The 16,789-nt window shown below is 54.3% G+C and overlaps 1 protein-coding gene across 2 annotated transcripts in view; it reads left to right on the forward strand.

Moving 5' to 3' along the window:
* Nucleotides 1–16,789, forward strand: part of ltbp3 (latent transforming growth factor beta binding protein 3) — a 238,262-nt gene that overhangs the window by 171,872 nt on the left and 49,601 nt on the right. The window contains exons 10-12 of one of the 2 annotated variants that reach the window (XM_078200930.1): nucleotides 1,008–1,077; nucleotides 5,083–5,169; nucleotides 14,499–14,624. In XM_078200930.1, the coding sequence (XP_078057056.1) occupies nucleotides 1,008–1,077; nucleotides 5,083–5,169; nucleotides 14,499–14,624 (283 nt within the window). The remainder of the gene's footprint in view (nucleotides 1–1,007; nucleotides 1,078–5,082; nucleotides 5,170–14,498; nucleotides 14,625–16,789) is intronic. The other variant, XM_078200931.1, reaches the window with a different exon arrangement.

Below are 16,789 nucleotides of genomic sequence, written 5' to 3' on the forward strand. Positions count from 1 at the left end.
GAATGGGAAGGGGTTTGGGTCCATTGGGATTGTGTACAGTGGGAGTGAACGGGAAGGGGTTTAGGATTGGGATTGTGTACGGTGCGAGTGAACGGGAAGGGGTTTGGGATTGTGGAGAGCGGGAGTGAACGGGAAGGGGTTTGGGATTGTGGAGAGCGGGAGTGAACGGGAAGGGGTTTGGGACTGTGGAGAGCGGGAGTGAATGGGAAGGGGTTTGGGATTGTGGAGAGCGGGAGTGAACGGGAAGGGGTTTGGGATTGTGGAGAGCGGGAGTGAACGGGAAGGGGTTTGGGACTGTGGAGAGCGGGAGTGAACGGGAAGGGGTTTGGGATTGTGGAGAGCGGGAGTGAACGGGAAGGGGTTTGGGATTATGGAGAGCGGGAGTGAACGGGAAGGGGTTTGGGATTGTGGAGAGCGGGAGTGAACGGGAAGGGGTTTGGGACTGTGGAGAGCGGGAGTGAATGGGAAGAGGTTTGGGACTGTAGAGAGCGGGAGTGAACGGGAAGGGGTTTGGGACTGTGGAGAGCGGGAGTGAACGGGAAGGGGTTTGGGACTGTGGAGAGCGGGAGTGAACGGGAAGGGGTTTGGGACTGTGGAGAGCGGGAGTGAACGGGAAGGGGTTCGGGACTGTGGAGAGTGGGAGTGAACGGGAAGGGGTTCGGGACTGTGGAGAGTGGGAGTGGACGGGAAGGGGTTTGGGACTGTGGAGAGCGGGAGTGAACGGGAAGGGGTTTGGGATTGCAATTGTGGAGAGCGGGAGTGTGAAATCTCGACTGTAAAGCCACTTGCAAACACTCTGAGTTGGCTTCAAGGTACAAACTCTTCTATTGCGGAATGTGATGTACATCTGCCAGTGGCTTGTGGACACACAGATGGTGAGGAAGTGTCGGCAGGGTGGGGTATTTAATTCATGCCCTCAGAGGGGGGGGGGGGGGGGGGGTGAATGCTGCACGCCCAGTCTCTGCTTGCTTCGTAACCGGAACATTCTCTGCTATTTTCTTACCCAGTTACCCACTTTCAGCCTCAGAGAGGAAGCACTGTCAGCAACCTTCATCCCTTTTGCCTCGAGGTTTCCGGGTGAGTGTTAACTGGAGGATTTAGTGCTGAACTGGAGCGGGGGGCAAATCCCCAAAGACTGTGATTGTGGGTGTGGGATAAGCCATTGAGAGATTCCTGGGACATGGGGCGTCGCTGGCTGGGCCGGGATTTATTGCCCATCCCTAGTTGCCCTTGGACGGGAAGTTGAGAGTCAACCACATTGCTGTGGCTCTGGAGTCACATGTAGGCCAGACCGGGGTAAGGACGGCAGATTTCCTTCCCCAAAGGGAACCAGATGGGTTTTTCCGACAATGGGTCATCAGTAGATTCTTAATTCCTGATATTTTATATTGAATTCAAATTCCACCATCTGCCGTGGCGGGATTCGAACCCGGGTCCCCCAGAACATTAGCTGAGTTTCTGGGTCGATAGTCCAGCGATAATACCACTAGGCCATCACCTGCCTCTAACATTGCTGTTGGCCTCATTGGGGCCTCTTCCATAAAGGGGGTCCTTGGATGTGGTGACAGAAACCTGAGGGAACCGGACAGTCCTGGAGGAGCACGTCACGCACTGCTCCGTTAACCTGCTTGTCCAAGACAACAGTGTTGGTCTCAACAAATTTGGGAGGGAGATTTTCCTATCCCGCCCGTCACGGGGGAATTGTAGCGAGCGGGAGGGGTGGACTATGCAAAGGTCTGTTGATCTCAGGCACGATTTTCCAGGTTGGGGCGAGCTTGGCCGGAATCTCGCGCCCTGGGATATGGGAAACCCCCACCTCCGAGATGTGCTCCTGAACGTTACATCACAGGAGACGGGGCGGCTGGAGGCACGATCAGGCTTCACTTTGATCGCTGTGCTGACCCTCCGAGAGCAATCACATCTCAGAAACACTGTCCCCCATCAAACACTCCCAGGACAGGTACAGCACGGGGTTAGATACAGAGTAAAGCTCCCTCTACACTGTCCCCATCAAACACTCCCAGGACAGGTACAGCACGGGGTTAGATACAGAGTAAAGCTCCCTCTACACTGTCCCCCATCAAACACTCCCAGGACAGGTACAGCACAGGGTTAGATACAGAGTAAAGCTCCCTCTACACTGTCCCCCATCAAACACTCCCAGGACAGGTACAGGACGGGGTTAGATACAGAGTAAAGCTCCCTCTACACTGTCCCCCATCAAACACTCCCAGGACAGGTACAGCACGGGGTTAGATACAGAGTAAAGCTCCCTCTACACTGTCCCCCATCAAACACTCCCAGGACAGGTACAGCACAGGGTTAGATACAGAGTAAAGCTCCCTCTACACTCCCCCATCAAACACTCCCAGGACAGGTACAGCACGGGGTTAGATACAGAGTAAAGCTCCCTCTACACTGTCCCCATCAAACACTCCCAGGATAGGTACAGCACGGGGTTAGATACAGAGTAAAGCTCCCTCTACACTGTCCCCATCAAACACTCCCAGGATAGGTACAGCACGGGGTTAGATACAGAGTAAAGCTCCCTCTACACTGTCCCCCATCAAACACTCCCAGGACAGGTACAGCATGGGGTTAGATACAGAGTAAAGCTCCCTCTACACTGTCCCCATCAAACACTCCCAGGACAGGTACAGCATGGGGTTAGATACAGAGTAAAGCTCCCTCTACACTGTCCCCCATCAAACACTCCCAGGACAGGTACAGCACGGGGTTAGATACAGAGTAAAGCTCCCTCTACACTGTCCCCCATCAAACATTCCCAGGACAGGGACAGCACGGGGTTAGATACAGAGTAAAGCTCCCTCTACACTGTCCCCCATCAAACACTCCCAGGACAGGTACAGCACGGGGTTAGATACAGAGTAAAGCTCCCTCTACACTGTCCCCATCAAACACTCCCAGGACAGGTACAGCATGGGGTTAGATACAGAGTAAAGCTCCCTCTACACTGTCCCCCACTCCCAGGACAGGTACAGCACGGGGTTAGATACAGAGTAAAGCTCCCTCTACACTGTCCCCCATCAAACACTCCCAGGACAGGTACAGCACGGGGTTAGATACAGAGTAAAGCTCCCTCTACACTGTCCCCATCAAACACTCCCAGGACAGGTACAGCACGGGGTTAGATACAGAGTAAAGCTCCCTCTACACTGTCCCCCATCAAACACTCCCAGGACAGGTACAGCACGGGGTTAGATACAGAGTAAAGCTCCCTCTACACTGTCCCCCCCATCAAACACTCCCAGGACAGGTACAGCACGGGTTAGATACAGAGTAAAGCTCCCTCTACACTGTCCCCCCCATCAAACACTCCCAGGACAGGTACAGCACAGGGTTAGATACAGAGTAAAGCTCCCTCTACACTGTCCCCCCCATCAAACACTCCCAGGACAGGTACAGCACGGGGTTAGACACAGAGTAAAGCTCCCTCTACACTGTCCCCCCCATCAAACACTCCCAGGACAGGTACAGCACGGGGTTAGATACAGAGTAAAGCTCCCTCTACACTGTCCCCCATCAAACACTCCCAGGACAGGTACAGCACGGCATTAGATACAGAGTAAAGCTCCCTCTACACTGTCCCCATCAAACACTCCCAGGACAGGTACAGCACGGGGTTAGATACAGAGTAAAGGTCCCTCTACACTGTCCCCCATCAAACACTCCCAGGACAGGTACAGCACGGGGTTAGACACAGAGTAAAGCTCCCTCTACACTGTCCCCATCAAACACTCCCAGGACAGGTACAGCACGGGGTTAGATACAGAGTAAAGCTCCCTCTACACTGTCCCCCATCAAACACTCCCAGGACAGGTACAGCACGGGGTTAGATACAGAGTAAAGCTCCCTCTACACTGTCCCCCATCAAACACTCCCAGGACAGGTACAGGACGGGGTTAGATACAGAGTAAAGCTCCCTCTACACTGTCCCCCATCAAACACTCCCAGGACAGGTACAGCACGGGGTTAGATACAGAGTAAAGCTCCCTCTACACTGTCCCCCATCAAACACTCCCAGGACAGGTACAGCACAGGGTTAGATACAGAGTAAAGCTCCCTCTACACTCCCCCATCAAACACTCCCAGGACAGGTACAGCACGGGGTTAGATACAGAGTAAAGCTCCCTCTACACTGTCCCCATCAAACACTCCCAGGATAGGTACAGCACGGGGTTAGATACAGAGTAAAGCTCCCTCTACACTGTCCCCATCAAACACTCCCAGGATAGGTACAGCACGGGGTTAGATACAGAGTAAAGCTCCCTCTACACTGTCCCCCATCAAACACTCCCAGGACAGGTACAGCATGGGGTTAGATACAGAGTAAAGCTCCCTCTACACTGTCCCCATCAAACACTCCCAGGACAGGTACAGCATGGGGTTAGATACAGAGTAAAGCTCCCTCTACACTGTCCCCCATCAAACACTCCCAGGACAGGTACAGCACGGGGTTAGATACAGAGTAAAGCTCCCTCTACACTGTCCCCCATCAAACATTCCCAGGACAGGGACAGCACGGGGTTAGATACAGAGTAAAGCTCCCTCTACACTGTCCCCCATCAAACACTCCCAGGACAGGTACAGCACGGGGTTAGATACAGAGTAAAGCTCCCTCTACACTGTCCCCATCAAACACTCCCAGGACAGGTACAGCATGGGGTTAGATACAGAGTAAAGCTCCCTCTACACTGTCCCCCACTCCCAGGACAGGTACAGCACGGGGTTAGATACAGAGTAAAGCTCCCTCTACACTGTCCCCCATCAAACACTCCCAGGACAGGTACAGCACGGGGTTAGATACAGAGTAAAGCTCCCTCTACACTGTCCCCATCAAACACCCCCAGGACAGGGACAGCACGGGGTTAGATACAGAGTAAAGCTCCCTCGACACTGTCCCCCATCAAACACTCCCAGGACAGGTACAGCACGGGGTTAGATACAGATACAGCTCGGATGATAATTGCGCTGCCTTCCTTTCCGTTGAGTATTGGTACAGAACGGGGGTTCTGTACCAGCACCACGATTAAACTTTTTCTTTGCTTTCCGCCTTCTCAGTAGAATTGGAAACGCGACCTACGACCCCCGCTGTGAAAGTGCTGCCCCCGGAACAGTCCATGGAGTTTGGCCCAAGTCAAGTCATCGGTAGGTAACCCTTTCATTGCTGATTTTTATTAGGAACCATGCACGCCCGGAGTCTCCACCCAGCCAAGCCATCTTGAGTTGTATCCAACTGCCCACAGCAGCAGGGGCTCAGTTCAGTGGAGGAATAAAAGTAGACCATTCGGCCCATCAAACCTGCACCGCCATTCAGTACAGTCATGACTGATTGGATACTTCAATGCCTTATACACATACTATCAGAAATCTATCATTCTCTACCTCAAATAAACTCATAGAATCCCTACAGTGCAGAAAGAGGCCATTCAGCCCATCGATATGCACCGACCCTCTGACAGAGAGTCCCACCCAAGCCCTATTCCCTTAACCCCAACTATTCACCCTGCTAATCCCCCAAACCTACACATCTTTGGACACTAAGAGGCAATTTAGCATGGCCAATCCCCCTAACTCGCACATCTTTGGACACTAAAGGGCAATTTAGCATGGCCAATCCACCGAACCTACACATCTTTGGACACTAAGGAGCAATTTAGCATGGTCAATCCACCTAACCTACACATCTTTGGACACTAAAGGGCAATTTAGCATGGCCAATCCACCTAACCTGCACATCTTTGGACACTAAGGGGCAATTTAGCATGGCCAATCCACCTAACCTACACATCTTTGGACACTAAAGGGCAATTTAGCATGGCCAATCCACCTAACCTACACATCTTTGGACACTAAAGGGCAATTTAGCATGGCCAATCCACCGAATCTACACATCTTTGGACACTAAGGAGCAATTTAGCATGGCCAATCCACCTAACCTACACATCTTTGGACACTAAGGGGCAATTTAGCATGGCCAATCCCCCTAACCTGCACATCTTTGGACACTAAGGAGCAATTTAGCATGGACAATCCCCCTAACCTGCACATCTTTGGACACTAAGGGGCAATTTAGCATGGCCAATCCACCTAACCAGCACATCTTTGGACACTAAGGGGCAATTTACCATGGCCAATCCCCCTAACTCGCACATCTTTGGACACTAAAGGGCAATTTAGCACGGCCAATCCACCTAACCCGCACATCTTTGGACACTGTGGAGCAATTTAGCATGGCCAATCCAACTAACCTACACATCTTTGGACACTAAGGGACAATTTAGCATGGCCAATGGATGGAAGGCTGGTTTGCGTGATGGATTGGGCTACATTCACGACCTTTTGTAGTTCCTTGCGTTCTTGGGCAGAGCAGGAGCCCATACCAAGCTGTGATACAACCAGAAAGAATGCTTTCTATGGTGCATCTGTAAAAGTTGGTGAGAGTCACAGCGGACATGCCAAATTTCCTTCGTCTTCTGAGAAAGCTTTCATTCAGACCTCAATCATTCACACTTCAGGTTCACCCTGTTTTAACTCGCCACCAAGTTCTGTTTACCCTCCACTCACTGCTGTGCTCACTGACCTACACTGCCTCTTCGTGTGGCAGAGATGTGACCTTGCAATCCTCTATCCTCAATGGGCGGCACGGTAGCACAGTGGTTAGCACTGCTGCTTCACAGCTCCAGGGTCCCGGGTTCGATTCCCGGCTCGGGTCACTGTCTGTGTGGAGTTTGCACATTCTCCTCGTGTCTGTGTGGGTTTCCTCCGGGTGCTCCGGTTTCCTCCCACAGTCCAAAGATGTGCGGGTTAGGTTGATTGGCCATGCTAAAAAAAAAAAATTGCCCTTAGTGTCCTGAGATGCGTAGGTTAGAGGGATTAGTGGGTAAATATGTAGGGATATGGGCGTAGGGCCTGGGTGGGATTGTGGTCGGTGCAGACTCGATGGGCCGAATGGCCTCTTTCTGTACTGTAGGGTTTCTATGATTCTATGAAGTTCAGACCCCCTCCATGGCCCCACTCCCATCCCAATTCAGTCCTAAAATACGATGGATTTGCCCGACCTTCTGTGTAATCTTGCCTCTCAATAAATCGGATTTTGGGCTCCTGAGCCTGAAAGATGTGATCGATCAAGGTGTTCGTGGTACATGAGTCTCCCACACGTTCTGGTTGCTGGTTCAGGTGGAATCCGGATGCTTGTCCTCGCGACCAGCGCGAAGTATTTCTTCTCTCTCTGTCACATGTCAGGTACTTTTGATATTAGGCGATACAAACACCCCATGCTTCCCCTAATAACACCGAGAGGTCGTTATAATTATCGAGCTGTGCAGACAAGGGCCTCGATTCAATATTGCGTTCGACAGACAGCAGCCCTGACAGTGCAGCACTCCCTGAGCACTGCACAGCAGTAACCGGCTCAAATTAAACCCTGGAGTGCGGTGGGGACTCTCAGTGGACAGACGTCGCGGTGAGCGTTCCTCCCACAAAGCCAAAGCTTGCCTCCATCGATCAGAGCATCCAGTACAGGCGGCACGGTGGCACAGTGGGTTAGCACTGCTGCCTCACAGCGCCAGGGACCCGGCTTCGATTCCCGGCTCGGGTCACTGTCTGTGCGGAGTCTGCACGTTCTCCCCGTGTCTGCGTGGGTTTTCTCCGGGTGCTCCAGTTTCCTCCCACAGTCCGAAAGACGTGCTGGTTAGGGTGCTAAATTCTCCCTCAGTGTAACCCGAACAGGCACCGGAGTGTGGGCGACTAGGGGATTTTCACAGTAACTTAATTGCAGTGTTAATGTAAGCCTTACTTGTGACACTAATAAATAAACTTTTGAATGGACCTACCATATATTAAGCTGACCTTTCTCCACATCCTAGCGATGACTCTAACACTACATTCTACAGCCCCTCCTTTCCCGGCTTGGCTCACTGTCTGTGTGGAGTCTGCACGTTCTCCCCCCAGTGTCTGTGTGGGTTTCCTCCGGCTGCTCCGGTTTCCTCCCACAGTCCGAAAGACGTGCTGGTTAAGTGGATTAGCCGTGCTAAATTGCCCCTTCCTATCCAAAGATGTGTAGGTTAGGTGCATTGGCCGTGCTAAATTGCCCCTTCCTATCCAAAGATGTGCAGGTTAGGGTGCCTTGGCCATGTTAAATTCTCCCTCAGTGTACCCGAACAGGCGCTGGACTGTGGCGACTGGGGGATTTTCACAGTAACTTCATTGCGGTGTTAATGTAAGCCTAGTTGTGACACTAATAAATAAACTTTTAAAACTTTAAAGAGTTGAGATGTTATGTTACAACTGTACAAAACATTGGTGCGGCCACATTTGGAGGACTGCATACAGTCCTGGGACCCGGGTTCGACTCCTGGCTTGGGTCACTGTCTGTGTGGAGTCTGCACATTCTCCCCGTGTCTGCGTGGGTTTCCTCCGGATGCTCCTGTTTCCTCCCATACTCCAAAAGACGTGCTAGTTAGGTGCATTGGCTGTGCTAAATTGTCCCTTAGTGTCCCGGGATGTGTAGGTTAGGTGGATTGGCCATGCTAAATTGCCCCTTAGTGTCCAAAGATGTGCGGGTTCGGTGGATTGGCCATGCTAAATTGCCCCTCAATGTCCCGGGATGCGTAGGTTAGGTAGATTGGCCATGCTAAATTGCCCCTTAGTGTCCAAAGATGTGCAGGTTAGGTGGATTGGCCATGCTAAATTGCCCCTTAGTGTCCAAAGATGTGCAGGTTAGGTGGATTGGCCATGCTAAATTGCCCCTTTGCGTCCAAAGACATGCTGGTTAGGGTGCATTGGCCATGCTAAATTCTCCCTCAGTGTAACCCGAACAGGCGCCAGAGTGTGGGCGACTAGGGGATTTTCACAGTAACTTCATTGCAGTGTTAATGTAAGCCTACTTGTGACTAATAAATAAATAAAACTTAAAAACTTTAAGGAGTTGGGATGTTATGTTACAACTCTACAAGACATTGGTGTGGCCACATTTGGAGGACTGCTTACAGTCCTGGGACCCGGGTTCGATTCCTGTCTCAGGGATTCTCTGTGTGGAGTCTGCACGTTCTCCCTGTATCTGCATGTGTTTCCTCCGGGTGCTCTGGTTTCCTCCCACAGTCAAAAGACGTGCTAAATTGCCCCTTAGTGTCCTATGATGTGTAGGTTAGGTGGATTGGCCATGCTAAATTGTTCCTTAGTCACCCTGCTATAGGAAGGATGTTATTAAACTGGAAAGGGTGCGAAAAAAGGGATTTACACGGATGTAACCAGGACTTGATGGTTTGAGTTATAAGGAGAGGCTGGATAGACTGGGACTTTTTTCTCTGGAGCGTAGGAGGCTGAGGGGTGATCTTATAGAGGTCTATAAAATAATGAGGGGCACAGATCAGCTAGATAGTCAATATCTTTTCCCGAAGGTAGGGGAGTCTAAAACTAGAGGGCATAGGTTTAAGGTGAGAGGGGAGAGATACAAAAGGGTCCAGAGAGGCAATTTTTTCACACAGAGGGTGGTGAGTGTCTGGAACAAGCTGCCAGAGGTAGTAGTAGAGGCGGGTACAATTTTGTCTTTTAAAAAGGGTTGAGACAGTTACATGGGTACGATGGGTATAGAGGGATATGGGCCAAACGCAGGCAATTGGGGATTAGTTTAGGGGTTTAAAAAATAAAGGGTGGTATGGATAAGTTGGCCCCAAGGATTTACACGGATGTAACTGGGACTGGGAAGGTGTGAATTATAAGGAGAGGCTGGATAGACTGGGACTTTTCCCCCTGGAGTGTCGGAGGATGAGGGGTGATCTTATAGAGGTCTATAAAATAATGAGGGGCACAGGTAGGGTGAACAGCCAAAGGTCTTTTCCCCCAGGGTAGCGGGGGGGGGGGAGTCCAAAACTAGAGGGTGGAGGTTTAATGTGAGAGGGGGAAGGGGACCCGAGGGGTAACTGTTACACTCAGAGGGTGGTGCGTGGATGGAATGAGCTGCCAGAGGGGGTGGTAGAGAAATCATAGAAACCCTACAGCACAGAAAGAGGCCATTCGGCCCATCGAGTCTGCACCGACCACAATCCCACCCAGGCCCTACCCCCATATCCCCACATATTTTACCCACTAATCCCTCTAACCTGCGCATCCCAGGACACTAAGGGGCAATTTTAGCACGGCCAATCCACCCTAACCCGCACATCTTTCGGACTGTGGGAGGAAACCGGAGCACCCGGAGGAAACCCACGCAGACACGAGGAGAATGTGCAAACTCCACACAGACAGTGACCCGAGCCGGGAATCGAACCCGGGTCCCTGGAGCTGTGAAGCAGCAGTGCTAACCCTCTGTGCCGCCCGTAGCGGGGGCAGGGGGTACAATGACAACATTTAAAGGACATTTGGTCGGGGACATCGAGAGGGAAAGGTTGAGGGGGGGATGGGCCCAACGCGGGCTAATGGGACTAGTTCAGTTTAGGAAACCGGGCCGGCAGGGGCGGGATGGGCCGAAGGGCCTGTTTCCGTGCTGTTTGCCTCTGTGATTGTGTTGCTGAGTGAGTGAATGCAGATTCAGGGCTCCAGCTAATTCCCACAATAGGGGGATTATGACCTAATCTGTTTTCCTTCCGAGCGAATGGGTTTGGAGTTTTTAGCGTGAGTCACTGCGTGCAGGGTGATAATCGAGTGGCCCACTGCCATCTGGTGGTCACACCCTGAACTGTGAGCATTCGACGCACACCACAGAATCCCGACCAGTGCAGCAGGGGATTAGATACAGAGCAAAGGCCCACTTCCCCATAAAAATCACAATCGGCTCACCGACCCTGCACCGCCCACAAACCCAACCAGCCCCTATCCCCATTTACCCTTGCTAGTCCCTCTGAAACTTATTTAGCACGGCTAATCCACCTAACCTGCACATCTTTGGACACTAAGGGGCAATTTAGCATGGCCAATCCACCTAACCCACACATCTTTGGATACTAAGGGGCAATTTAGCATGGCCAATCCACCTAACCTGCACATCTTTGGATACTAAGGGGCAATTTAGCATGGCCAATCCACCTAACCCGCACATCTTTGGATACTAAGGGGCAATTTAGCATGGCCAATCCACCTAACCTGCACTTTTTTGAACACCAGGGGACAATTTAGCATGGCCAATCGCCCTAACCTACACATCTTTGGACACTAAGGGACAATTTAGCATGGCCAATCCACCTAACCCGCAGATCTTTGGACACTAAGGGACAATTTAGCATGGCCAATCCACCTAACCTGCACTTTTTTGAACACCAGGGGACAATTTAGCATGGCCAATCGCCCTAACCTACACATCTTTGGACACTAAGGGACAATTTAGCATGGCCAATCCACCTAACCCGCACATCTTTGGACACTAAGGGACAATTTAGCATGGCCAATCCACCTAACCCGCACATCTTTGGACACTAAGGGACAATTTAGCATGGCCAATCCACCTAACCCGCACATCTTTGGACACTAAGGGACAATTTAGCATGGCGAATCCACCTAACCTGCATATTTTTCGGACTGTGGGAGGAAACCGGAGCACCCGGAGGAAACCCACGCAGACACAGGGAGAACGTGCAGACTCCACACAGACAGTGACCCGTATCCGGAATTGAACCCAGGTCCCAGGCGTTCTGAGGCAGCAGTGCTAACCCACTGTGACGCCGTGAGGGAGGGTTGTAGGGACTGGAAGAGGTTACAGAGATAGGGAGCGGGGTGTAGGGGGCTGGAGGAAGTTACAGAGATAGGGAGGGTTGTAGGGGCGGGAGGAGGTTGCAGAGATAGGGAGGGGGGTGTAGGGGGCTGGAGGAGGTTACAGAGATAGGGAGGGGGTGTACAGGCTGGAGGAGGTTACAGAGATAGGGAGGGTTGTAGGGGCTGGAGGAGGTTACAGAGATAGGGAGGGGGTGTAGGGGCTGGAGGAGGTTACAGAGATAGGGAGGGGTGTAGGGGCTGGAGGAGGTTACCGAGATAGGGAGGGGGTGTACGGGCCGGAGGAAGTTACAGAGATAGGGAGGGTTGTAGGGGCTGGACGAAGTTACAGAGATAGGGAGGGGGTGTAGGAGCTGGAGGAGGTTACAGAGATAGGGAGGGGATGTACAGGCCGGAGGAGGTTACAGAGATAGGGAGGGTTGTAGGGGCTGGAGGAGGTTACAGAGATAGGGAGGGGTGTAGGGGCTGGGGGAGGTTACAGAGATAGGGAGAGAGTGTAGGGGCTGGAGGAGGATACAGAGATAGAGAGGGGGGTGTAGGGGGCTGGAGGAGGTTACAAAGATAGGGAGGGGGTGTCGGGGCTGGAGGAGGTTACAGAGATAGGGAGGGGTGTAGGGGCCGGAGGAGGTTACAGAGATAGGGAGGGGGGTGTAGAGGCTGGAGGAGGTTAGAGAGATAGGGAGGGGTGTAGGGGCTGGAGGAGGTTACAGAGACAGGGAGGGGTGTAGGGGCTGGAGGAGGTTACAGAGATAGGGAGGGGGTTGTAGGGGGCTGGAGGAGGTTACAGAGATAGGGAGGGTGGTGTCGGGGCTGGAGGAGGTTACAGAGATAGGGAGGGGGGTGTAGGGGGCTGGAGGACGTTACAGAGATAGGGAGTGGTATAGGGGCTGGAGGAGGTTACAGAGATAGGAAGGGATGTAGGGGCTGGAGGAGGATACAGAGGTAGGGAGGGGTCTGTAGGGGGCTGGAGGAGGGTACAGAGATAGGGAGGGGGTTGTAGGGGGCTGGAGGAGGTTACAGAGATAGGGAGGGGGGTGTAGGGGGCTGGAGGAGGTTACAGAGATAGGGAGGGGGTGTCGGGGGCTGGAGGAGGTTACAGAGATAGGGAGGGCGGTGTAGGATACTGGAGGAGGTTACAGAGATAGGGAGAGGGGTGTAGGGGCTGGAGGAGGTTACAGAGATAGGGAGGGGGGTAGGGGGCTGGAGGAGGTTACAGGGATACGGAGGGGGTGTAGGGGGCTGGAGGAGGTTACAGAGATGGGAGGGGGGTAGGGGGCTGGAGGAGGTTACAGAGATAGGGAGGGGGTGTAGGGGCTGGAGGAGGTTACAGAGATGGGAGGGGGGTAGTGGGCTGGAGGAGGTTACAGAGATAGGGAGGGTGGTGTAGGGGGCTGGAGGGGGTTACAGAGATAGAGAGGGGGGTGTGGGGGCTGGAGGAGGTTACAGAGATAGGGAGGGGGGTGTAGGGGGCTGGAGGAGGTTACAGAGATAGGGAGGGGGGTGTAGGGGGCTGGAGGAGGTTACAGAGATAGGGAGGGGGGTGTAGGGGGCTGGAGGACGTTACAGAGATAGGGAGGGGGGTGTAGGGGGCTGGAGGAGGTTACAGAGATAGGGAGGGGGGTGTAGGGGGCTGGAGGAGGTTACAGAGATAGGGAGGGGGGTGTAGGGTGCTGGAGGAGGTTACAGAGATAGGGAGGGGGGTGTAGGGGGCTGGAGGAGGTTACAGAGATAGGGAGGGGGGTGTAGGGGGCTGGAGGAGGTTACAGAGATAGGGAGGGGGGTGTAGGGGGCTGGAGGAGGTTACAGAGATAGGGAGGGGGGTGTAGGGGCTGGAGGAGGTTACAGAGATAGGGAGGGGGGTGTAGGGGGCTGGAGGAGGTTACAGAGATAGGGAGGGGGGTGTAGGGGGCTGGAGGAGGTTACAGTGATAGGGAGGGGGGTGTAGGGGCTGGAGGAGGTTACAGTGATAGGGAGGGGGGTGTAGGGGGCTGGAGGAGGTTACAGAGATAGGGAGGGGGGTGTAGGGGCTGGAGGAGGTTACAGAGATAGGGAGGGGGGTGTAGGGGGCTGGAGGAGGTTACAGAGATAGGGAGGGGGGTGTAGGGGGCTGGAGGAGGTTACAGAGATAGGGAGGGGGGTGTAGGGGGCTGGAGGAGGTTACAGAGATAGGGAGGGGGGTGTAGGGGGCTGGAGGAGGTTACAGAGATAGGGAGGGGGGTGTAGGGGGCTGGAGGAGGTTACAGAGATAGGGAGGGGGGTGTAGGGGGCTGGAGGAGGTTACAGAGATAGGGAGGAGGGGGTGTAGGGGCTGGAGGAGGTTACAGAGATAGGGAGGGGGGTGTAGGGGCTGGAGGAGGTTACAGAGATAGGGAGGGGGGTGTAGGGGGCTGGAGGAGGTTACAGAGATAGGGAGGGGGGTGTAGGGTGCTGGAGGAGGTTACAGAGATAGGGAGGGGGGTGTAGGGGGCTGGAGGAGGTTACAGAGATAGGGAGGGGGGTGTAGGGGGCTGGAGGAGGTTACAGAGATAGGGAGGGGGGTGTAGGGGGCTGGAGGAGGTTACAGAGATAGGGAGGGGGGTGTAGGGGGCTGGAGGAGGTTACAGAGATAGGGAGGGGGGTGTAGGGGGCTGGAGGAGGTTACAGAGATAGGGAGGGGGGTGTAGGGGGCTGGAGGAGGTTACAGAGACAGGGAGGAGACATGAGGTGAGCGATGAAATGAAACTGGAGATGGCCGTTGAAAACGGATAGCGTGTTCTGTTCTTGTCTTTCAGAAATGGACACGTGTAAAGTGGATCAGGGGATCTGTGGACATGGCGTGTGCGTCTATGATCCTGCCGGTTACACGTGTGCTTGTCACCACGGCTACCAGCTCCACAGCGAGATCCGAAAGTGTGTGGGTAAGGAGGAGCTGGACTTGTTCAAAGGCCCGAGCGCTTTCACAGGTCACAGAGCAGTCAGGAAGGAATCGCAGGTTCCTTTTCGCCGATGTTGGTTGAGGGATAAATATTGGCCCAAGACACTGAGGGGAGAACCGCCACCCCCACACGCTCGCTGTGGGGTCTTTTCCACCCACCCCGAGCGGCTGGGCTAGGGGGGAAGCAGCCGCACGGGGTCACGATCGAGCATCCTCACAGCCCTGCTGCTCCGAGCCATGTCGCAGATGTTTGTCCTCAGTTGCCTGAAGTGGGGTTTGAACCCACGACGATCTGACACAGAAGTAAACACGGCCCACTGAGCAATCACCCACACCCTCGGCACGGTGGCACAGTGGGGTTGGCACTGCTGCCTCACCGCGCCAGGGACCCGGGTTCGATTCCCGGCCTCGGGTCACTGTCTGTGCGGAGTCTGCACGTTCTCCCCGTGTCTGCGTGGGTTTCCCCCAGGTGCTCCGGCTTCCACCCTCCCTATCTCTGTAACCTCCTCCAGCCCCTACACCCCCCTCCCTATCTCTGTAACCTCCTCCAGCCCCCTACACCCCCCCCTATCTCTGTAACCCCCTACAGCCCCTCCCTATCTCTGTAACCTCCTCCAGCCCCTACACCCCCCTCCCTATCTCTGTAACCTCCTCCAGCTCCTGCACCCCCTCCCTATCTCTGTAACCCCCTCCAGCCCCTACACCCCCTCCCTATCTCTGTAACCTCCTCCAGCCCCTACACCCCCCTCCCTATCTCTGTAACCTCCTCCAGCCCCCTACACCCCTCCCTATCTCTGTAACCCCCTACAGCCCCTCCCTATCTCTGTAACCTCCTCCAGCCCCTACACCCCCCTCCCTATCTCTGTAACCTCCTCCAGCTCCTGCACCCCCTCCCTATCTCTGTAACCCCCTCCAGCCCCTACACCCCCTCCCTATCTCTGTAACCTCCTCCAGCCCCTACACCCCCCTCCCTATCTCTGTAACCTCCTCCAGCCCCCTACACCCCTCCCTATCTCTGTAACCCCCTACAGCCCCTCCCTATCTCTGTAACCTCCTCCAGCCCCTACACCCCCCTCCCTATCTCTGTAACCTCCTCCAGCTCCTGCACCCCCTCCCTATCTCTGTAACCCCCTCCAGCCCCTACACCCCCTCCCTATCTCTGTAACCTCCTCCAGCCCCTACAGCCCCTCCCTATCTCTGTAACCTCCTCCAGCCCCTACACTCCCTCCCTATCTCTGTAATCTCCTCCAGCCCCTACAGCCCTCCCTATCTCTGTAACCCCCTACAGCCCCTCCCTATCTCTGTAACCTCCTCCAGCCCCTACACCCCCTCCCTATCTCTGTAACCTCCTCCAGCCCCTACACCCCCTCCCTATCTCTGTAACCTCCTCCAGCCCCTACACCCCTTCCCTATCTCTGTAACCTCCTCCAGCCCCGACACCTCCTCTCTATCTCTGTAACCTCCTCCAGCCCCTATACCCCCTCCCTATCTCGGTAACCTCCTCCAGTCCCAACACCTCTCCCTATCTCTGTAACCTCCTCCAGCCCCTACACTCCCTCCCTATCTCTGTAATCTCCTCCAGCCCCTACACCCCTCCCTATCTCTGTAACCCCCTACAGCCCCTCCCTATCTCTGTAACCTCCTCCAGCCCCTACACCCCCTCCCTATCTCTGTAACCTCCTCCAGCCCCTACACCCCCCTCCCTATCTCTGTAACCTCCTCCAGCCCCTGCACCCCCCTCCCTATCTCTGTAACCCCCTACAGCCCCTCCCTATCTCTGTAACCTCCTCCAGCCCCTACACTCCCTCCCTATCTCTGTAATCTCCTCCAGCCCCTACACCCCTCCCTATCTCTGTAACCCCCTACAGCCCCTCCCTATCTCTGTAACCTCCTCCAGCCCCTACACCCCCTCCCTATCTCTGTAACCACCTCCACCCCCTAAACCCCTCCCTATCTCTGTAACCTCCTCCAGCCCCGACACCCCCTCTCTATCTCTGTAACCTCCTCCAGCCCCTACACCCCCTCCCTATCTCGGTAACCTCCTCCAGTCCCAACACCTCTCCCTATCTCTGTAACCTCCTCCAGCCCCTGCACCCCTCTCTCTATCTCTCTAACCTCCTCCAGGGCCTACACCCCCTCCCTATCTCT

This window comes from Mustelus asterias, chromosome 33 (assembly GCF_964213995.1).
Source record: "Mustelus asterias chromosome 33, sMusAst1.hap1.1, whole genome shotgun sequence".
NCBI lineage: Eukaryota > Metazoa > Chordata > Chondrichthyes > Carcharhiniformes > Triakidae > Mustelus > Mustelus asterias.